The sequence below is a fragment of the Biomphalaria glabrata genome, chromosome 13, assembly GCF_947242115.1.
Source record: "Biomphalaria glabrata chromosome 13, xgBioGlab47.1, whole genome shotgun sequence".
Taxonomy (NCBI): Eukaryota; Metazoa; Mollusca; class Gastropoda; family Planorbidae; genus Biomphalaria; species Biomphalaria glabrata.
The window spans coordinates 17982390-18005590 of NC_074723.1; the positions used below are offsets into that span (position 1 = coordinate 17982390).

Consider the following 23201-nt stretch of genomic DNA (forward strand, 5'->3'; position numbering starts at 1 on the left):
AAATCACGAAACCATATTATATTTAATTATATTTCGATATATATATCCCATATGTATATACTAGATCTATATATTTTTGTTATAATTTTAATTACATCTATAGAAATACTATTCAAAAGACTTCTTTTTAGTTTACTTTAAATTTTCTTATTCACGTTTTTCTTTTTATATTCTTATATATGACAATTTGAAAAGCATTTAGAAGCATGGATAGTAGTCTCAGAAGTACCAAACTACATTACTTCAATATTGAATGCGAAGGTTGGGGTTGTTTCTGTTTCACCAAATCATGAATTCTCTGGACAGTTTTTGCTAAACAAAGTTCAGTAAACTCTTCTGTGATGTCTCCAGAGCATCTTTAATTTTTTCTGTGAATGGTCTTCTGGAAAGTGCAAAGGTATGGCAGGTAGAATGATGAACTTTTGTCTATAAGCATGTGCAAAAGTTCTTTTTTAGTCAATTTATCCTTTTGTCGGGTTCAATGTCATTTTTTTCAAATAAAGCAGGTAAGGTTGGCAACATGTAAATATTATTTTTGTCCAGCTTTGTTTGCCAATGTCATGTTTCATTTAGAAATATATTATATCATATTTTTTTAAATAAATCAAGGCATATTGCAATTGATTCTTGCTTTGATGTTTTTCATTGCTCATTCTGCAGTGGGTACCGAGTCACATAGGTGTGACTGGCAACACAATCGCAGACTCTTTGGCCCACCAGGGAGGGCAAATTCCACCCACTGATCAGGCTGTAAGCTTTCATCAAGCCCTGGCTATAATACAAAAAACAGAAACGGAAAAGTGGTTTGAGTGCTGGGACAAGTCCCAAAAAGCCTGTGGAGTCTGGGAGCGCATGAGGCGCCCTGACCGCACTTTCCCGTGGTGGAGGCTGTCCAGGCCTGAGCAAGTTATTATAGCACAGTGCAGGACAGGCCACTGTCCTGTTGGCCCATATTTCTCGCGGCTATGGCCAAATTTTGATTCACGGTGCCCCTCGCTGCGGGGAAGAAGAGGAAACCGTGCCTCATATTCTGTTTGACTGCCCCAGACTTGCTGATCTCTGTCTTGACAGGTCTGGGAAACCCAAAATTCTCGACCTGTATGGCGACATTTATGCACTACGCAAGACAGCAGGGTTTCTGTCCAAGGCTTTTGCAAGAGAGGATTTGAGCCTCTCAAGCCCTCACTCTAATGGAGTTTGATGATGATGATGATTGCTCATTCTTGTAGCAGAATTACTAATATTTGTCAGTGAATTATACAGTGAGTTACTGTGACTTTTGTTGACTCATTTGTTATCAGATGTGGACATCCAAACATACAAGCAAACTTGGAGCACTATCTGTGTAGATACTACAAATAATTTTTCCATGAAAATTTTAGCATTTCTAAAATTAACCAAATTTCTCTTATACATTACATGCTGTTGTTGTAATCGTTTCAATTGGTTTGGAAAAGAGAAATTCATCTTTAAAATTGCCATCATTATTAACCCACCTATACCTCTAAAATACTGGCTACCACTGTCGGAAAAGTTCTGATAGATGTTTTTTTCTCAAAATGATGTCAGTTATTTTGGCTTCATAGATTCGGCTTATAAAACATCATTACAAATGACACATTGAAGTTTAAGGCATTGAAGGAAACCATATTGCAAAAATTAGTCATTAAAAAATCAAATATTACCTTCAATAAATGGAACTATAAAATGATGGCGTACAATTAATTATAAATCAAATTCTTTACTTCGCAACATTTCCATTGAAATAATATTTGTGATTCCGAAATGTGTAATGTTTCGTTATGCAGTGAGTTGCATTATTTTAAACTATTTAAAATATTATTATGGCAATTATGCATCAATTAAAAAGTTTGAAATCCTTCTTATCAATCCTTGAAAAATAATTTTAGCAAAAGTAACTTCCTATGGAATAGCCAATATAAAAATCCATGTATTTGATGGCTAATCATCAATGGACTCCCCAAAGAGGGACACGCTCCACAGGTTGAGAACCCCTGCTCTATAGTCTATATATTAACTATAAAGTTAGTCTTAGTCTCGTGATCTAGACTAAAACAGCACACTTTTTTTCCTTGGCACAGTCTGCAAAAGAGCTCACAGCTCAGCAGCAATAAAGCTGGCTAGAAGAAGAAGAAGAAGAAGTGATCTAGACTCTAATACTCAGTGAGTAATACTAACTAATCTGTACAAGTATAATTAAATAGAGTAGTAAAAATTATAGGGCACATGATGTTAAACTGTAAGGTCATCAGTTTCCTTTTATCTTATCTTATATAATACAGACGTTACTTCAAAAAAGAAGATGATTACGTCCTACGCGTCATGCATTTAGTCATGCATATTAACCAATGACTTAAATTCTGCCAAGTCACTGGTTTTCCTGGCTAGCTCAGGCAACCCATTCCATGCTCTAATAGCACTAGGGAAGAAGGAGTATTTGTACAAATTTGTCCTAGCATATGGGACGAGGAATGTGCCTTTATCTTTGTGTCTTTCAGAGTATTTTATTAAATTTTGTTTTTGTATTTGAAGATTATGGTTCAGTGTTTTATGTATTATTGCTACTTTACTTTTGAGCCTTCTGTCCTGAAGGCTTTCTAAATTTAGTGATTTTACTAAAGGTGTTACTCTAGTCAAATGTGAATATTCGTTTGTTATGAATCGCACTGCTCTATTTTGTGTCTGTTCTAGTTTCTTAATGTTTTCTTGAGTTGAGGGGTCCCAAACAGAGGATGCATATTCTATTATTGGCCTAACCAAGGTTAAATAACATTTTAGTTTTATGTTCTTATTTGATTTATAGAAATTTCTTTTAATAAATCCTAATGCTTTGTTTGATTTTTTTGTAGTTTCATCAATATGTGGATTCCATGACAGTTTTTCATTTATTATAACACCTAGGTATTTTGCGTTTTTAGTCTGTGTTACTGGTTTGCCATGAATAAGATAAGTGGAATTAATTTGTTTTAGTTTTTTTGTTACTCTTAACAACTGACATTTTTCTGGGTGGAAAGACATGCTCCAATTTGATTCCCATTTCTGTAATTCATCTAATTCTCTTTGTAAAATATCTGTGTCTTGTGTTGTTTTTATTGTTCTATATATTATGCAATCGTCTGCAAATAATCTGACTTTTGTTCCTGAACTAATGCAATTTGGTAAATCATTTATGTAAATTAAAAATAGTAGTGGACCCAAGACTGTTCCTTGAGGTACACCTGAGTTTACTGTTATCGGTGTTGATTTTGAACGGTAAACTAGGGTGTCATGTGGCCAGCACAATGACTAACCGCCTTTACTTTTCCCCAACTAATATCAGGTATCCATTAGAGTTGGGTTGACTCAGGAACGCCCTAAACTAAAAATCCAGAAATTCAAAATCCCAGTCTTCACCAAGATTCAAACCCAGGACTCCATGTTCAGAAGCCAAGCTTTTAACCACTCAACCACAAACCCTCTAGATCTATAATCTATAACTAAAAATGCTAACTTCTTACATATCCATAAAACATTCTGAAAACACAGGTCTTTTACTAATTGATCTAAATCTAAATCTAGAGTCTAGATATATCTAGTCACTCAAGTATTATTCAAGATATTTCCTTAGTTAACTTTTATCTAGTATCTAAAGGCATGGTGTGAGTGTGTGAAAAGAAATTTGGGTTTTATTCTATGAATTTAATTGTTAAGGGAATGCAAGAGTTCTTGTGTATGTTTGTTTTTGTGATAGGTGCCTTGCATCCTCTTTGTGATGGTTATATTGGTAAAAAAAAAAAAAAAAGGTAAAGTTCCCCTTTCAGAACTTGTGGTCTATAGGGCAGATTATGTATAGGTCAACTGTTTTTGTGTTTTACGGCTTACGAGGGTGTCATGTGGCCAGCACAACGACCAACCGCATTTACTTTTCCCCCAACTAATGTCAGGTACCCATTAGAGCTGGGTGGACTCAGAGGCGCCTAAAGATTCTGAAATTAGGAATCCCAGTATTCAACAGGATTTGAAGCCTGACCCCCAGTTTGGAAGCCAAGTGCTTTACCGCTCAGCCTCTGCTTCTCCAGTTTAAATGGTACACCAAAGAAAATTATTTTTCAATGTTTAAAATAAATAGATTTCTTAGTATGTTTTTCTCAAGTGGGCCATATTTTTTGGCAGTGATCTTAATAGCTGCATTAATTTCAGGTTACTAAAACAAACCAAATTATTATGATAATGCATTTTTCTAAACAAAAACAAACACTTGCTTAGCAATACCTTTACCCCCAATGTCCTAAAAGATCTTTTTCCATTTGTGATATAAACATAACATATAACAATTGCATTTACATGACTTTGCTTATTGCTTCTAGCAATACTATAACTATAATAGATAGAAAGTAGAATGGCTGCCTGGTTGTGTGTTATGCACCCTAGACTGACATTTTGATGGTCCAGGGTTCAAAGTCTGCTTGCTGCCATCCCTGTGGGAGCTTTGGGCTAGGATGTAATAATCTTTAATTATGAAGGAACATCCCAAACATGTAAAACAAAAATTGGTATTTCTTATTTTCACACAACCCTTGTTGTTAATGCTTAAATGTAACAAAGTTTATTTATTATCTAATAAATGTTTGTTTATTTATTTTTTTAGATAGCAACAGCTAAATATTAATAAAAAAAAATGACTAGCAAATCAAGTTTTGGTTATGAGCAAACATTGGTAAGTAACAGTACAGACATTAAACTCATTACTGATACTGTTGGCCTATATTTTAACTACTCTATAAATACGACTTTTAACCTGTGGCTCATATAGGTAGTTGGCATTCATATCCCTGTTCTGTGGAGCAAATGTTCATTGATAATATAAGTTTTTTTGTTTAAATTCATTCTCGATGCTTAAAATGATATACATTGTGTTTGAATGAGGAAAGATTTGGTGCAAGATTAATGACCTGGACTTTAAATCCTTCAGGAAGGCTGGGATTTTTAATTTAGACTTTTCAGAGTCCATCTAGATTACCTAACACTTACATTTGTTGAAGAAATTAATGGCAGTGTTTTTTTTTGTACTTGCAACTTGTGAAATGTGCCTATGAATCAAAAGCTTTTTAAGGGCACATTATATCCTAGCTCTCAAAAGGCTTAGAATCACTGATTGACAGTAAATAGATTCCATTATCAAGCAATAGTCCATTAAAAGTCAACAAACTATTATATGGTTTTAAACTGGAAAGACTTGTATATTATGTTGTAATTATTAGAGTGAAATCAGTAAAATGTTTTAATTAGTAAAGTAATTAATAATAATAAGAAGAATGTAAGTAAAGTAAATCAGGACTAGAAATTTTGGAAAACATATTCTGTGTCTCAGTGTCCTTGACAATATGCAGAAAGTGTGGCAATGTAGTAGATCTATTTTCAGAATCTGTTTGAAAGTTGAAGAAGTGTTTTGTCAGAATGAGTATGTCTGACTGACTTTATCATTTTTTATAATATTTGATTTTTGTGATAAAATTAAGAGCTAAGTGGTATTTACTTTCTTAAGGTATTCAAAAATGAATATCATGGTCATTTTTATTTGTTGCTTTTGCTGGCAGCATTTAATTTAAAAATAACAAAAATTGAGCCTGTAGATTTTCAGTTATGTTAAACATGTTAAAAAATAGATTTGCTCATCATATCAAATCATTTTACAGACATTAAATTGGATATTATAAACTTAAGTATTTAGCTTGCAATAGTTGGATATTTACAGCTCTCTATTGAGACCAAAATGATAAAAGACAAAGCTATATTTGACTATTTCCATGTTATTCTGATAATATGAAGCTGTTTAATGGCCAGGTATAAAAAGAATCACATTTATATAAATGACCATCCATCAACATTTCTGAAACAACTAGACTGATTAAAAAATAGGATTTTGATTTTAGGCTGTTTTTCAAACTGTTGAAAAAGAAACCAAAAGTAGGCTCTTTTTTTGTAGTATTTGCTGTGATATTTAAATAAAGCATGACTTTATATAATTGTAAAATGATTACAATATTTTTTCTCTTTCTTTAATGAACACATGGATTTGGATCTGAATTTCAAAATCTCTTAATTTGAAAGGTTCAGATTATTAAATTGTACTTTCTGTCAAGATCATTAATTGGATTTTTGAAATTAGTTCAAGAGGATCAATTTATTAGTGGCAGTTAATCATAAAGCTGGCTAAAAATTATACTTCTTACTTTTCACTACATTGCTTTTTAAGTGTGGATCCTAATTAACATAATAAATGTACTTTTGTTTCTCAGCTTTATGGAAAGTATACACAAGAGCTGAGCTCTTTTGCTAAGTTCCAAGCAGCTCATGGCCTTCAATTACAACAAGCCGCCAAAGAAGAAGAAAGAGAAGTCAAACCTAAAAAGCTACGCTTCCAATGCATGAGGAAATATTTTAGTATGTAGTTTCTTAAAAGTTATGAAATTATTCATTTTCAACTACCACGAAAACATTTTTTTAAATACAATCTTGCTAAACTCGTACATTAAAAAAATAAGTGTAAAAAATGTAATGTGCTTCAATAAATTAATAGCAATAACTTTGCTTCTCAAGTAGCACAAAGTCATAAGTGATTAATGACCTTAACATTCACTCACAGTTTAATGGGGAAAAAAAGATAATTTTCATATTTGTTTTAAATCTGGTAGAAAGATTTAATCTAATCATTTTAATTTTATAAGCTCTATGTTTATAAAGAAACAATTTTCATTAATGTATAGCATCACAATAATAAGAATCTTTTTATTTTTTTATTTTAGAGAGAGTAACAGATGTTATAGATATTATATTTCTCAAGATTGGTGAAGACTGGATCTTTCTAGCTATACTTGGAATTTTAAATGCTTGGTTGAGCTTTGCCATGGATACTGTGATAGAAAAGTGTCAAGAAGGTAAGTGGGCAGAATGAGAAACATTGTAACATGGAGCTCCTGAGCCCTGTGAAGCTAAGTTAGCTGAGATGGTCTGTATGAGCATGCATACACAAACACATATGCTCACACAGACATACATACCTCTTTCACTATTTTAAAAGATAATGCTTTGATTAAAAAAAAAAAAAGAACAAAAGCATAAATCATATACCTTAATTTTATTAAATGTAGATATCATTGATTGTGAATCCCGGTACTCTGACAAAATAGCACAGAAAAATATATTTCAGTCATTTTGAAAGAAATACTTTAGATATTGTAAAATATGAATAGAGCCAATATTTTTTTTTTTGTTTTAATGTTATTATTTTTCAGTCATTTTGCAGGAAACACTTTAGATATCTTAAAATATAAACATACAAACAGTAAGCAAAAATTATAATAAGCTATAATGACTTATTTCAAAATATATCATTTATTTACATTCCAAAAGTGTACTTTGAAAACAGGCAAAGATACTTGTCAGATTTATATACACACACACAAACTTTCACAAAGTTAAATTGTAGGAAAAGTCACGTAGAAATTCCATCACTGGCTTGTTTTCGTACATTGGCAATATAGCTGCAAGACGTCTGTTAAGTTCAAGGTACTTTGCAGCTTTACTTCATTCTCCAGCATTGTACCTTAGAATCTTGTTCTCAGTGTTCTCCTGTTCTCTGAGGAAGCAAGAGAATAACTTGTGCACATTAGGGTGATGACCTTCAATAGGCAACTGAAATGCATGGTGCCATACCTCCATTAACTGTTTGTTCGTGATAGATTGGCCTGTTCACAATCTCTACATTCCTTAAAGTAGTTTCCTGAAGAGTCGAACATAGTTTAAAGTACTCTCGTTCTCTGCAAATATGGCATACTTTCAGATCTATTAATATTGAAAAAGATAAAAGAGACATAAAAAATTAAATTACTAATAATCCGGTACTTTTATACACATCATATATAAGTCTGTGCTATTTTGTCAGGAAATTTCGCATTATTTTGTTGGGTCACAGTGGTTCCCAATTATCCTAGTCTTAATGTTATATGTTATTAATTGATCAATTAATTTCTTTTTTTTTTTTTACCATTTACTGTTTTCTATAGAGAATACTAGTATTTATGTGATGCAAAACTTAACATATTTCATTTAAAAACTTGAATTTTATTTATAAATGTTCTGTTTGTAGAAAATAATCAGATAACTTTTGCTCCTCAGCTAAATTCTGGTTGTATGATGAGCTACAGTTTTCTGTTGGTTTACAATATGTTGCCTGGGTGTCCTACTCCATGTTGTTTATTCTATTTGCTGTTGGATTCACACATTTAGTATCTCCACAGGCTATAGGTATTTAGCTTTGTTTTTGCAATTTTAATGATTTTATCAAGAGATTTCATTTTCATCCCATTGAAATATATGCTTCAGTTGAAGGTTTAGAATCCTGCACTAAAGGTTCCTGATATGAGTCATGATTATTTTTTTTTAGAGCTATTTGCCTCCAACTTTTGTATCTGACATCTATAAAAAAAAAAAAAGGCAATGTTTGTACAGATCTTTGAAACCTAGTCAAGTCCTTGAAACGTTTTTGAAGCTAGATGAAAAATATTGATAACAAAATTTTAATGTCAGGAAATTTTCTAATTTTGATAATTTGAAAAGGCCAAATGGAAAAAAAAAAAAAAACAAGTTTTAGTAACAACCAATTGCTGTTGATCATCAGTACACTTAAGAAATCAGCTTCATCCTAGCTTAGTTTGCTAATCTACTTTAAAATTTTTGACCAAATCCATATAGCATTGTTACGATCTTCTCTACCAGGCCTTCTGTAAACACTGCTCAATACAGCACATCTAGTACAAGAACTTGACAACATGAGTTGTTTATAACAATGTGGTGGTTTAATCACAAATAAATTAACAGTTAATACAACACAATTGGCTACACTAACTTCAAATGCTTTCTTGTACTTAACAGAACTGCCTACTAAACACTACTAGTCTCTTTGGACTCATATTGTACCACACCGTCCTTACTGCCTTGCTGTCTTGGACTGAACTGCCTTTCTTACACACTGTCTCTCATCCATGAAGGCTTTTGATCACATGACCATAATACAGGTCGACCTGTCTGATTTGCCTGAGACTTGTGGGAAATTTTTAGAATATCTTATCTTATATAATATTGTATATAATACAGACTTTAGTTCAGAAAAGAAGATGATTACGCCCTACGCGTCATGCATTTAGTCATGCATATTAACCAATGACTTAATTTCTGCCAAGTCACTGGTTTTCCTGGCTAGCTCAGGCAACCCATTCCATGCTCTAATAGCACTAGCGAAGAAGGAGTATTTGTACAAATTTGTCCTAGCATATGGGATGAGGAATGTGCCTTTATCTTTGTGTCTTTCAGAGTATTTTATTAAATTTTGTTTTTGTATTTGAAGATTATGGTTCAGTGTTTTATGTATAATTGCTACTTTACTTTTGAGTCTTCTGTCCTGAAGGCTTTCTAAATTTAGTGATTTTACTAAAGGTGTTACTCTAGTCAAATGTGAATATTCGTTTGTTATGAATCTCACTGCTCTATTTTGTGTCTGTTCCAGTTTCTTAATATTTTCTTGAGTTGAGGGGTCCCTAGTTTTGTGAGTTGTGACTAAAGCTGTAAAGACCAAAATTCTTATCTGATTACATATAAAGAAAAATAACTTATAAAATATATTACATAAATTAATCATATAGTTGTAAAACTTTTATATAAATATTCGTTTATATTGTTTAATAATTAAGTTTTTAAGTTAACCTATAACCAGAGTTGGTGGGAATTTTAAGGTAGAGATGTCATCTTAGAAATTGTTTTTGAATAAAGACGTTTACTTATGTACTGTATAAATATTATTGGATAAATAAGTTCTGCTGGTTTGATGCTATCATTGTTGTTATAACCTTTTGTGTTTGCACACTTGGTTATTTCTACACATAATACAGAGTAGTATTGTATATGTTGTATCTATCAATATCCAACTATTTCAGGCTCTGGTATACCAGAGATGAAGACAATACTCAGAGGAGTTGTTCTCAAAGAGTATTTGACTTTCAGAACTCTTATAGCAAAAGTTGTAGGACTTTGTTCTTCTTTAGGAAGCACTTTGCCGTTTGGAAAAGAGGTAGGATTTATATAGGAAGTGATCATTTGGATAGTTCTATTGTAAATCTTCTGGATAATTTAGAGGTGTAATGTTTTTTATTGTTGTGTTTTTGAGGTTTAGATTCATGCTAGATCTAGGATCACCATAGGGATCTTTTTTTTTAGGGTCTGCATAGGTTTATAAAAATATAGGCTGGTATATAATATGTGATTAAGTTTTATGGCAGTATTAGATTTAGGGTTAGAAATAAATCTAGGGTAAGAAGGGTTAAAAATAAGTCTAGGTTTTATAAGTCAGTTTTTACTCGAGACTCAGATTGATAGAACATCAAAAGTTTCATTATTATATAGGCCTATATTCATAGGTTTATATTATTATTGAAATAATTTATTGAAAATTTTGTTGGATTGTCAACTTTTTCTAAATATTTCAGTTTATTGCATATTTTACTTAGATGGACTTTAGATCATAAGAAAGTAAATTTAGTAAGCTTTGTGAGTTTGAAATATAAATTATTTTTATTTGTTTAAAATTTAGGGCCCATTTGTGCATATAGCAAGCATTGTGGCTACACTTCTTAGCAAAGCTATCACCTCTTTCAGAGGCATTTATGAGGTAAGAGAGAAACATGGGTTGAATTTAGGGTTAAGGTCCTATCTTCTCATGTAAAACTTCCATATTCTTAAATGAGATTATGAGATTGTGCTCATTTCTGATAATGACGTTGTAAGCATTAAATGGTATTTGCTTGGGAATGTTCACTACTGTTTGTTTTTTTGTCACCTGCTGAGCTTCGACATAATAACCTTTTGTCAAGAAAGAACATCTGAAATTCTAAGACAAGATTAGACATGGGTAGATTAAATAGAGTACAGTTATCTAGTGGCAAGTTTATGGGGTATTGCATGGCTAGACCATTCCTTTAAAGATATGCTATCCACTACTGTTGGTTGGCACCAAAGCATAGTTCAGTATATGTTTACATCCATAACCTTTAATTTAACCCCAATATGCTTTACTAGTTGACCACTTATATATACCAGGCTATTTCCATATTTTATAAAGGTTTATACCATTTATGTCAAATTTGTGTGTATTTCAGAATGAATCTCGAAGGACAGAAATGTTGGCTGCTGCATGTGCTGTAGGAGTGGCTGGAACATTTGCTACACCTATTGGGGGTATGACTAAATGTATATATGAACAGTCATTGTAAAGATTAAAAATACTGTGACTGTATAAATGTGCCCTAAAATTCTTCTTTTGGTTGGAAATAAATTTTTATACTCGTAATCATATATTTAATAACTTTTGATAAATAGATAAGAACTGAGTGTAATTAATATTGATAAAATGTATGTATATACAATGACTTCATTCATTTTTATTAATTTTTTACAATCAATCGTCATTATACATTTCAATAGTCTTTTTGTGTCACTATAGTGTTTTTCTAAAAAGAAATATTGTGTAAAGATTGTGAAAAGAAATGTAAATTTAAAACAAAAAGAACAAAAGTCATCAAAACTGAAATAATCTTCATTGGCAATTAGTTAGAAATGTGTATGTTGTGCAGTGACTAGTTTGTTGTTCTACTTCAATTTGGAAACAAATTGTTAGGAGTAAGATAAAAACTAAATTAGAAGTTTTAAGTTTAATGTTATTTGCTTTTTAAAAATTTTATTTTTAAATTCTCAAACTAATAATCATGCATACAATTAGATATTATTTAGTTAATGGCTGCCTGAACAATTTTTATGCATTTTGGACTTTTGTTAAGATGGTCCCAAATTCAAACATTATTACATTTCAACTCTTGTCACCCTGTAGGAGGTCTGGGTTAAAATTTATAAATAATATTAATTTTTAAGGAATGTCTATGTTGTATAAGACCATGCCTATTTCTTTTGCCCTTTATTGTAAGGTTAAGCTCCTTGTACATTAACAGATCTTCTGTTTGAATAGCTTAATATAAATACAAAATAAAATCCACTTAGCTTATCTACTTGATTTCATCCTACCCTTCCTTTGATTTCTATTTTTTTTTAAGATTCTGTTTAAAAAAACGTGATAAAATTGATAATCTCACAGGTGTACTATTCAGTCTTGAGGTCACAGCCACATACTTTGCTGTGAGAAACTACTGGAGAGGTTTCTTCTCTGCTGTCTGTGGAGCTCTTATGTTTAAATTGTTAGCATACTGGTTTAAAAGTGAAGGTACGTACATGTCTTTTCTAATGTTATCTTGTTTGAAAGTTACGTCCTGTATAAAGTGGGAATATGAAGTTTTCTTTTTTTACAAAGCAGCATGTTTGTTGTAGTTTTCTTTATTCCATGTATAACAAATTGAAATGTGCTTTAACAATATGATTTCCACTAATTTTAACATTGCACTTTGATCTACCTACAGAAAAATTCAATGCATTATTCAAGACTTCTCTAAGATCAGAATTTCCTTTTGATGCTCTAGAATTGTTTGCTTTTGCATTTCTAGGGTGAGTTTTTACTTTAAACCTTAATGTTCTTTCAAGCTAAAAGTTAAATTAATTATGCTTTTAAGAAATTTAAATTTTTTTCTCGAGATACATTTTTAATATATTTTTTGTATTACCTTAATTGACGAAATATGTATTTAATGTACTTTTTTTCTTTCATTAAATTTAGAGTAGCTTGCGGTCTTGGTGGAGCTCTCTTTATTCTTGGTCACAGAAGTGTTATTTTGTTTACTAGACGTCGCAAAAAACTATCCAGATTTTTACAGAAAAAGTATGTTTCATTTTTAATTGTCTGAAACATTTAATTAAATAGGAAATTTCACATTTGGGCCAATGAAATCTTAATAAAATATTTTTAATTTAAGTATGTAATTAAAAAAAGCTTAAAAAAAATAAAGTGCATAAGAAATATGTTAAAATGTAGTGTCTGGAGTTTAATCAGGTCCTATTGGTAGGTTTTTGGTGATTCATATACTTACTTTTCTTAGATACACAATGATATTTCATTGTGCTGTCTTTCAACTTATAGTTCACTAAATATAATTTTGACAAGCATTGTTGTCAATCTTATTATTTTATCATATAACTGGAAGGAACAAGAACAGATTGGGCCCAATGTCTGAGTAAAAATTAGAAGTCATTTCTTAAATCTGAAGCATTTAACAACATTTAAATTAACAATCCAAACTCAATTAATTCACACGGCGACTAGCCACAGCACAAAAGGTTGAAGTTTTCACCTTTTTTTTTTTAACACTATCAAAACTTGCCTTGCATGGTTTGATTTTTTCTTATGTTGAACAGCCTAGCATTCAACATTGCTAACATTGTTCTGTTACAAATAATGAAACTAAATTTGCATTAGATTAGAAACAGATCAACTTGAAGCAGATGTGTACATGTAGAAAAATTTAGCTATCATTCTAGAGTTGCAATCCATGTGTATCATATACTAATGTTTGCCATATTAGCTTTGACAATTTTTTTTCTTCATATGTATACTTATGTCATTTTCTAAAAATAAATGGATTTATATGTTTAAGTATCAGTTGCTATTTTTTTTCTTTCAGTCGTTTTATTTACCCAAGTGTTATAACATTTGTGATAGCATCTATGACATTCCCACCTGGACTTGGCCAGTTTTTTGCTGGCAAGGTAGGTTTAGGATAGATTTTTGCTATAGAATGTATTCTGTTATTGCTGATTCTCATGTACATTGACATGTATGTAATAACATTCATGCTAATGTATAACATCTGAGAAGACAACCCACATAGATTTGAGTATATTACATTTTTTGTTTGTGTCTACTTGACATGATCTCATTGAATATTTACATTTGTAAATGTACATCTGTAGTCAAATATTAACTCACAAATATTACTATCTTTCATAGGGTTAAATCTTTGTAGTAGTTTTTATGAAAGTGAAATGAAAAAAAAAAATTACTTGGTAATGGCTCTTTTTTAAATTTTGGCTTAATAACTCATTTAATACAATTTTGACCATTTTAAGAGAAAAAAGTACAGATATTTGGCTTCAAAATTTTATATAAAGAACATATTTTCTCATTAATTTGCTTGAAATCTTGAAATTAGATTTTGTAGACATTTTTAGTCTGCTGTCCCACATTAACTCATTTTGTGATTCAGTAGTTCTTACAATAGATTTGTTTTTGCTTCCATCTCATAGAAAAGACTGTTAGTCCCTGGTTGCATCTATGTTATATTGTAGTTGGAATTGTGATAATGTTTCTCTGGAACAGAAGGAAATTATACTGTAGATTTAAATGATCCAAACATTAAATTCTTGTGAAACTAAATTGTTATTTAACCTTAGTCAGATATATGAATATATGGCTTATATTTGGGACTTTAAAATACAAAAGCACACTTAAATAAAATATTCAGAAAGACACATTTCCTAGTCCTTATCTTAAAGTGAATTTGAATAATTGCTCTTTTTTCCCTAGTGAAATAGGTTGCTTAGTTCAGCCAGAACAAAACAATTTCTTAGTAGAGTAGAATTATCTAATTAACCTGCATGACAAGATTTACATTATAGGATGTTATTATCTTCCTTTTTTTAAAGAATCTTCTTACGTTTATAATAAATGATAAGAATATAGTTAAAGATCTTCTGTTCAATCTTTCTGCTGAAGTCAATTATTTTTTTTGTTGTAAAGCTGAAGATTCATATGTGGTCATCTAGCTTTGAAGGACATCTTTTGAATTAAGTAACAGCTATTGTTCCTTTAGTTGGGCTTGTAACACCCATGTAAACCATGTATCAAGCTAATTACTTCTTCAGCTTCTCCCCCCAATAATTGTCAAAGATTTAAAAAGAAAACTTAACTCTCAATCAGCTTTCTCAAGAATACTGTTGACAAATGTAATACATATATGATCCTCAGCTGACTGGCAAAATGGCCATCAATAATTTGTTCAGCAACATTACCTGGGCTGAGGGCCAAGCTGACAATATCAATGATGAGATTATACTGAACACATGGAACCATCCTCTGACTAATGTTTATGTGACACTTGTCTTACACATCATATTGAATGTAAGTTTGTTGTAGTTTCCTTTCTAGACATCACATTTACACTGAGTGTTGGCTTAAAATAAAAGTTCATGTCAGTGTTTAATTTGCCATGCATTCTTTGCCCTACTTTTACATACTGACTTATTCTTTAACCCTTTTTTTTTTTTCAACTTTTTTATTACCAAAACTTTGATTTGATTTGAAATTTGAAACTAAAAATGATGAAGCATTAAATATTTATTTGGTACTTTATACTTTCCTCATTGCTAGGGTTGTGTTTGAAATTATACCTCATTATTCAATGAGTAAATGTAAAAAATCAAACATTGTTTCTTCTTCTATACAATTATAAGCAAATCACTTTTTTTTCAAGCTTTGACTGTTATCTTAATGGTCCCCTGTTCAACACTCTGCCCACCTAAATCCACACTGGGCCTAGGATGTAATAATCTTCAATTGTGAAGGAACATTCGAAACATGTAAAACTAAATAAATATACAAGATACAATGATCAAATTTATGTTGGTTATATATTTTGACAAGCTGTAATATTTCATTTATCTTTGTCTCCTGTCACATTTTTTATTTACTTTTATATCTGTCTTTCCTTGTATATACCCTCTTTAATGTTGTACTCTATGTCAATGTTTCAGTTTCTAATGACCATTATATCCAATACATTGCCCATACCTGCTGGAGTCTTTGTTCCTGTGTTCACTATAGGTATAAGTTCCTTTGCAATGCTAAAATAATAGATTTTTTTAAACATATATATAATCATATATAAGTATTTATAAAGTGATTACAATTTTTGTTTTTACCTGTAAGTTTAGATTTTCTTATTAATCCCAGGGGCAGCCTTTGGTAGGCTTGTTGGAGAAAGTATGGCAGCTTGGTTTCCTGATGGAATAGAGTCTGGGGGCATGATGAGAAAAATAGTTCCAGGCGGTTACGCAGTTGTTGGTTTGTGATATTGTATTTCAAGTTTTTATATTGACATTGAAACTTAATTATTTAATGCTATGTCCTTATCTATTTGGCATATAATGCAGTAGTTAATTACCTAATTACTTTTGTATTGTCATGCTGAGTAGGAGGCTATATTTATAAAATGATCTTATTTTGTGACGTTGTGTAAAAGGTTTTTAAATAACTTTATAACAATGGTTCATTCTTTTAATAAACTTTACATTAAAAAAATCCTAAATCAAAAACTTTTAGACACTTCAGTACAAAAGATAAAGTAAAAATTAAAGTACTAATAATACATAAAAGACAAAACCATAGCTTATAAAATAGCCACAGAAATGCACAAAGGTAAAAACAATGTTGTGTTTCATGTGCTAGGGCAAACTTGTAAAGTAAATAATTCTATTCTAGTATCTTTAGAGCTTAGCCAAACATTGGATGTGATAATCTTTTTTAAAGAAACATTGATAATCATTAGATCAACTTCTGTATTAAATATGAAGAGGTAGAACAAATATAATGTGCTGAAGTCAGTTTTGACAACAATGATTGTTATTGTTAGCACATCTGACTTGTATAAAAACCTGTTTCTTGAAAGTTAAAATGTGATGTGAATTATAAAGCGATTTTCGGCTATCATCAAAATGCTAATTGTGACATTTTTGTTTGAACCTACAGGTGCTGCCAGTCTGTCAGGCAGTGTGACGAGGACTATCTCTACAGCAGTAATTGTTTTTGAAGTTACTGGTCAAATAAACCACATTTTGCCTGCTGTGGTAAGTTTTTGCTAGTTAATAAATGTGGCAATATTTAGCCATCGCAAGTAGAAGATTTACTCAAATGACATTTTACCTACTAAGAAATTGTTGGAGGTCCAAAAATACAATGAAGAAAAATAAAGGCAGTGCTAGAGATGTGTTGACATGTTTTTCTTTGAGCATGTTTGTTAGCTTCCTCTTTTTTGCATAGGTTTGTGTTACTGATTTTTGTGTATTGACCTTTGGATTGACAAATCTAAGTTTATTCACCATAAAATAGTCATTACATAAATGTGTCAATATCCTAATTGTCCTAAAAATTGTAAAGTATAAAAGTAGTAACTCTAAGTGATCTCTCTTTTACTCCAAATTATCTTCTTATCTTATATAATACAGACGTTACTTCAAAAAAGATACTGTCACTTCATACTGAATATTAAACTTACAACTTAAACATTATTGACTCAGCAATACATTACAGTAGTGAGTCCCAAACCTTTTCAGCCTGAGGACTATGTAAGTTTTCAACACACTTATCACAGGCCACATCACTGAAACAAATAGTCAGCTGTTACATTATGCACTCTGGTCAGAAGTTTTGCAGGCCTGGATAGCACAGCATTGTGGGGCTGGATAGGGCATCAGGGCTGTCATTTGGCATCACTGAATTACAGTATTCAATTCTTAATATTTTATTTAATGTGACATGCTCAGGATTATAAATGAAATTCATTAAAATTGTACCAATATCAAGTGTCTAGATAGTAAAATTTTAAAATAACAAATCTCTTGCAGATCTCAGTGCTTATAGCTAATGCTGTTGCCAACATGTTCCAGCCTTCATTCTATGACAGTATTATCAAATTAAAAAAGTTGCCTTATCTGCCTGACATCATTTCTGCTAAGTCCAAGTAAGTATCACTGTCATAATAGATCTTTCTTGAGAAAATGTTGAAAAGATTCAATAGTATTAAGGTAATGTCTTAGTTGTATTAATGTTTTGATTACACCAGTCTTTTGTCTGAATAATGAATTTTAAAAGCTTGCATTATATAAAAGTGTTTCTTTACTTTATACAAAGTCATTTTTCTTTTAGAACATTTTTAGCGGCCCCCGAAAGGAGAAAAGAGGCTATTAGTTTTGTGTGGCCTGTCTGTCCATCCGTCTGTCCTGTTTAGATCTCAGAAACTAGAAGTGAAAATGAAAATTAGTCATCATGATATTTTAGATCATTCAAAGTTCTGATGCAACGGCTACTTTTTTCTTTTCCGAAATTGAACCATCTAATTTTTAAAATTATCTACGCAAGCAGATTAAAAAAAAACAACACTTCTTTTCAATGAAAAACTTCAGGGGAGGCAAGTTTTTTAAAAAGGTCACACACTTCTTCATTAATAAATCAAGCTTCATTCATAGATTCGCGCATTGGTACAAAAAATTTGCATCTAAGGTCACAATGGGAAAAGTATCAATGGATCATTATAAAATATATTTTCCATTTATTAATTAACTCATTGAATAGAATACTGATTCAAATGTTGTTTTTAAGAAAGAATTTTGATACAAACTTCGTTTTAGTTATAAGTTTAAAAAATAGCAAACTACTTTTATAGCACACAGTTTTCAGTTTTGACATATCCTCATTATAGATGCCTACACTTGACAGTCTAAATAAGACTAACTATAGCCCAGATCTAGATATATTTATAATATAAATATATTATAAATGTATTAATAATTGAACACAGTTTTAATTATTAAGGCAATAACTTATCTTATGACAACTTAGGGGTGCAGATTTATTTATTATGTAAACAGTAGTATCACATTAAGAAATGAATCAGATATGAACAGCTAAGTATACCATTACTCGGTAACAAAAGGCCTACTATTCCTGATTATAACATTTGCCTAGGTCTAGTAATTTTAAGATTAAACGTGTAAAGTCATACGAGTTCTAGTCTAGATATTGTTAAAGGCCTCCGCGCGGTGTTGATTCTTGGCAATATGTCTAGTGTAGATCTGACTGGAATTAACGCTGAACTCAACTACTTCAATAACACCGGCGAAAGGCCGAAACAATCAAATATGTAGTCAACGCTGATGTTGTTCTATAACGATATTTAATAATCAAGAAGGGAATCGTCCGATGTCAGCTATGTCCGTAAATCGTATCTATTTTACTGCTATACAAGAAGCGTCTTCCTTTTTGCGTCACTTAGAGCGTTCTTATTTTTTTAAAGATCTGTCACGTCACTTGTCGCTAATTAAAACTTTCCCCTTATTCCCGAAACAAATAACTTATTCCTAATCATGTCATAACAATATAGACTAGTACATTCTATATTAAGATTCTATATCTATTTCAGAGCTAGATCTAGACTTAGATCTAGATCCTAATAATTACTAAATACATACTAGCTGAACACAGAACCAGATCTACCTTAGTCAACACTAAACTTAAAAAAGAAACAACAGTCATAATCAATCATCACACTTTAGATCAAAGCAACTTAAAAAATAACCTAACATACATATCCATAACACTAAAGAAGATTACCCATCACAAATGGAAGTTCTCAATCAGACACAGCAGAAATAAATACCTATCACTGTTAATATTAATAGCAGGAGATGTAGAGTCAAATCCAGGGCCTAGATCTAAAGATAGATGCAACATCTGCAAAAAAGTATGCACCATGAAACAGAAAGCCATTCAATGTGACACCTGCGATGAATGGTGCCATGCATCATGTCTCCATATGAATACACCTGTGTATTATGCCTTAGGCAACAAAGATGCATCATGGCACTGTGTACCGTGTGGGTTACCTCAGTTTACATCAGGACTGTTTGATTCCTTTGATGCAGACACTTCTAACCCATACAACATCCTAAACACCATCCCAAACCAAACTCACCAACCACTAGCCAGATCCACTCCTGTTAAACCTAAATCTACTAAAATTAATACAACAGCCTCACTAAACAAACCTACTAAAGAAGTAACACCAAAATACCTTAAAACCTTAGTAATAAATTTTCAAAGCATTAGGAACAAAACAGCAGACTTAGAAATTTTATTAGAATGTGAGAAACCAGACATAATTGCAGGCACAGAAACTTGGCTACATCCTGAAATTTATAATGCAGAAATTTTCAATAGTAATTATGAAATTTTTAGAAAAGATAGGGCTGATAATCATGGAGGAGTTCTTTTAGCAATAAAAAACACTCTTATAGCAGAAGAAATTACCTTACCTAACTCAAAAAATATAGAATCAACATTTTGTAAAATTAATACCACATCAACATCCCTAATAATAGGCAGCATTTACAGACCACCAAATTCTAGTTTAGAATATATGCAGGAACTATGTAATCAGATTACGACACTTAAAGAGACAAATAAAAATGCAGTTTTTTGGATTATGGGTGATTTCAACCTACCTGATATAAATTGGAAAACACTAACCATAGATAAACACCAAAACCTTAAGGACATAAATGAGCTTTTCATAGAAACTTTACACAACCTAAGTTTAGATCAAATCATTAAAAAGCCAACTAGATTAAACAACACATTAGATCTCTTCTTAACCAACAGACCTGGATTAGTAGTTGATTATGATATTATCCCTGGTCTATCAGACCATGAGATCATAAAAATACACAGTCAGATAAAAGCAGTAGCCAATACAAAACCCAAAAGAAAAATCTTACTCTGGAATAAATGTAACCTAACACAACTACACCAAGCTGCATTAAACTTTCAACAAACATTCTTATTAGAAAAAGACATTAACCAACCAGTCGATGACCTCTGGAATTTCATTAAAAACCATCTTAAAAGCATTATAGAAAATCAAATACCAACTAAATACACATCAAACAAAATAAATAAATGCTGGTTTAATAATAGACTAAAGAAGCTTTGTAAACAGAAGGAAAACCTATATAGAAAATTTAAAGAAACTAATGCAGAAAGAGTTTAGAAGAAGTATATTAAAATTAAACACTTAACCCAAAAAGTAAGCAGACAGCTGCAGAGTGAATACATAAACAATGTAATATCTAAAGACAACAACAAAAACCTATGGTCATACATTAAGTCTAAGAAAATGGAAACAACAGGCGTAGCGCCATTAAAAGATGAACATAACATAATACATAATGATAATGAAACTAAAGCAAACATTCTAAACAAATACTTTGCATCAGCATTCTCAGCCCCAGGAGACAAAGACATATTACTGAATTTGAACCAAGTAGACAACATAGAAGATATAGTAGTACAAGAAAATGGAATTCAAAAACTATTAGCCAACACCAAACCAAATGAAGCTTCTGGACCTGATGGTATTCCAGCTAGATTACTCAAAGAACTAAGTAATGAGCTAGCCCCAGTGTTCAAAATACTCTTTCAGGCTTCACTTAACCAGGGCAGAGTACCAAAGGACTGGAAAGAAGCTAATGTCACCCCCCTATTTAAAAAAGGAGAAAAATCTGACCCAGGAAACTACAGACCAGTATCACTTACCAGCATCACATGTAAAATCCTAGAACACATAATATGTAGCAACATCATAAACCACTTAGACAAACATAATGTCCTCACACCATACCAACATGGCTTTAGGAAATATAGATCATGTGAAACACAACTAATAGGACTAATTGATGATTTTTCAAAAGGTTTAGATAATAGTGAACAAATAGATGCTATCTTACTAGATTTTTCTAAGGCTTTTGACAAAGTTCACCACCATAGTTTGCTTAAAAAATTAAAATATTTCGGCATTAATGGTCCACTGCATCAGTGGATTAAAGACTTTCTGATAGGGAGAGAACAAACTGTAATAATAAATGGCTCTAAATCAACACCGATAACAGTAAACTCAGGTGTACCTCAAGGAACAGTCTTGGGTCCACTACTATTTTTAATTTACATAAATGATTTACCAAATTGCATTACTTCAGGAACAAAAGTCAGATTATTTGCAGACGATTGCATAATATATAGAACAATAAAAACAACACAAGACACAGATATTTTACAAAGAGAATTAGATGAATTACAGAAATGGGAATCAAATTGGAGCATGTCTTTCCACCCAGAAAAATGTCAGTTGTTAAGAGTAACAAAAAAACTAAAATAAATTAATTCCACTTATCTTATTCATGGCAAACCAGTAACACAGACTAAAAACGCAAAATACCTAGGTGTTATAATAAATGAAAAACTGTCATGGAATCCACATATTGATGAAACTACAAAAAAATCAAACAAAGCATTAGGATTTATTAAAAGAAATTTCTATAAATCAAATAAGAACATAAAACTAAAATGTTATTTAACCTTGGTTAGGCCAATAATAGAATATGCATCCTCTGTTTGGGACCCCTCAACTCAAGAAAACATTAAGAAACTAGAACAGACACAAAATAGAGCAGTGCGATTCATAACAAACGAATATTCACATTTGACTAGAGTAACACCTTTAGTAAAATCACTAAATTTAGAAAGCCTTCAGGACAGAAGGCTCAAAAGTAAAGTAGCAATAATACATAAAACACTGAACCATAATCTTCAAATACAAAAACAAAATTTAATAAAATACTCTGAAAGACACAAAGATAAAGGCACATTCCTCGTCCCATATGCTAGGACAAATTTGTACAAATACTCCTTCTTCCCTAGTGCTATTAGAGCATGGAATGGGTTGCCTGAGCTAGCCAGGAAAACCAGTGACTTGGCAGAATTTAAGTCATTGGTTAATATGCATGACTAAATGCATGACGCATAGGACGTAATCATCTTCTTTTTTGAAGTAACGTCTGTATTATATAAGATAAGATAAGATCTAATTCTAAGTCTTGTCAAGTAATTAGTACACAACTGTAGCTAGCTCACTACCTAAAGTAATCTAGGTCAAGAATTTTTTTTTTCGTGTTGTCAATTTATCTAATTTTGTTAGAAGAATAAATCTTTTTTATTTTCTCTTTATTACCACTTTGGGGGCTGATTTTGAGTTTATGTTGCCACACAAACTATCTTTGTAACCTTGTTATTGCAATAAAAAGATTTTCACAACAATGTCCTACTCTTAAGATATGGATTATTACTTCTTTTTTTTTGAAGTTTCAGAATATTGTTTTTTCACTAACCATATTCAAAGATCAGTATATCAAAATAAATTTTGTCCAGACATCTTAAAGGTGGTAGATGTGGTATAACACTGTATTCATCTACTTGTACTAATGTGTTTGAATGTTTTGGCACTTTTTGACAATATAGAATTCATCTACACTCTCCGTTATATCAA

At 31.3% G+C, this 23201-nt stretch overlaps 1 protein-coding gene across 6 annotated transcripts in view; it reads left to right on the forward strand.

Moving 5' to 3' along the window:
- Window positions 1-23201, forward strand: part of LOC106057415 (chloride channel protein 2-like) — a 53660-nt gene that overhangs the window by 15371 nt on the left and 15088 nt on the right. For 5 of the 6 annotated variants that reach the window (XR_008774370.1, XM_056008179.1, XM_056008182.1 and 2 more), the window contains 18 exons: window positions 196-397; window positions 2103-2184; window positions 4649-4717; window positions 6300-6444; window positions 6807-6938; window positions 8179-8307; window positions 9993-10126; window positions 10646-10723; window positions 11211-11289; window positions 12200-12325; window positions 12519-12603; window positions 12773-12874; window positions 13674-13758; window positions 15017-15169; window positions 15802-15871; window positions 16001-16111; window positions 16796-16893; window positions 17671-17786. Coding sequence is in view for 5 of the 6 variants with exons in the window: in XM_056008179.1 (XP_055864154.1) it covers window positions 4679-4717; window positions 6300-6444; window positions 6807-6938; window positions 8179-8307; window positions 9993-10126; window positions 10646-10723; window positions 11211-11289; window positions 12200-12325; window positions 12519-12603; window positions 12773-12874; window positions 13674-13758; window positions 15017-15169; window positions 15802-15871; window positions 16001-16111; window positions 16796-16893; window positions 17671-17786 (1682 nt within the window). In the remaining variant the exon portion in view is untranslated. The remainder of the gene's footprint in view (window positions 1-195; window positions 398-2102; window positions 2185-4648; window positions 4718-6299; window positions 6445-6806; window positions 6939-8178; window positions 8308-9992; window positions 10127-10645; window positions 10724-11210; window positions 11290-12199; window positions 12326-12518; window positions 12604-12772; window positions 12875-13673; window positions 13759-15016; window positions 15170-15801; window positions 15872-16000; window positions 16112-16795; window positions 16894-17670; window positions 17787-23201) is intronic. The other variant, XM_013214589.2, reaches the window with a different exon arrangement.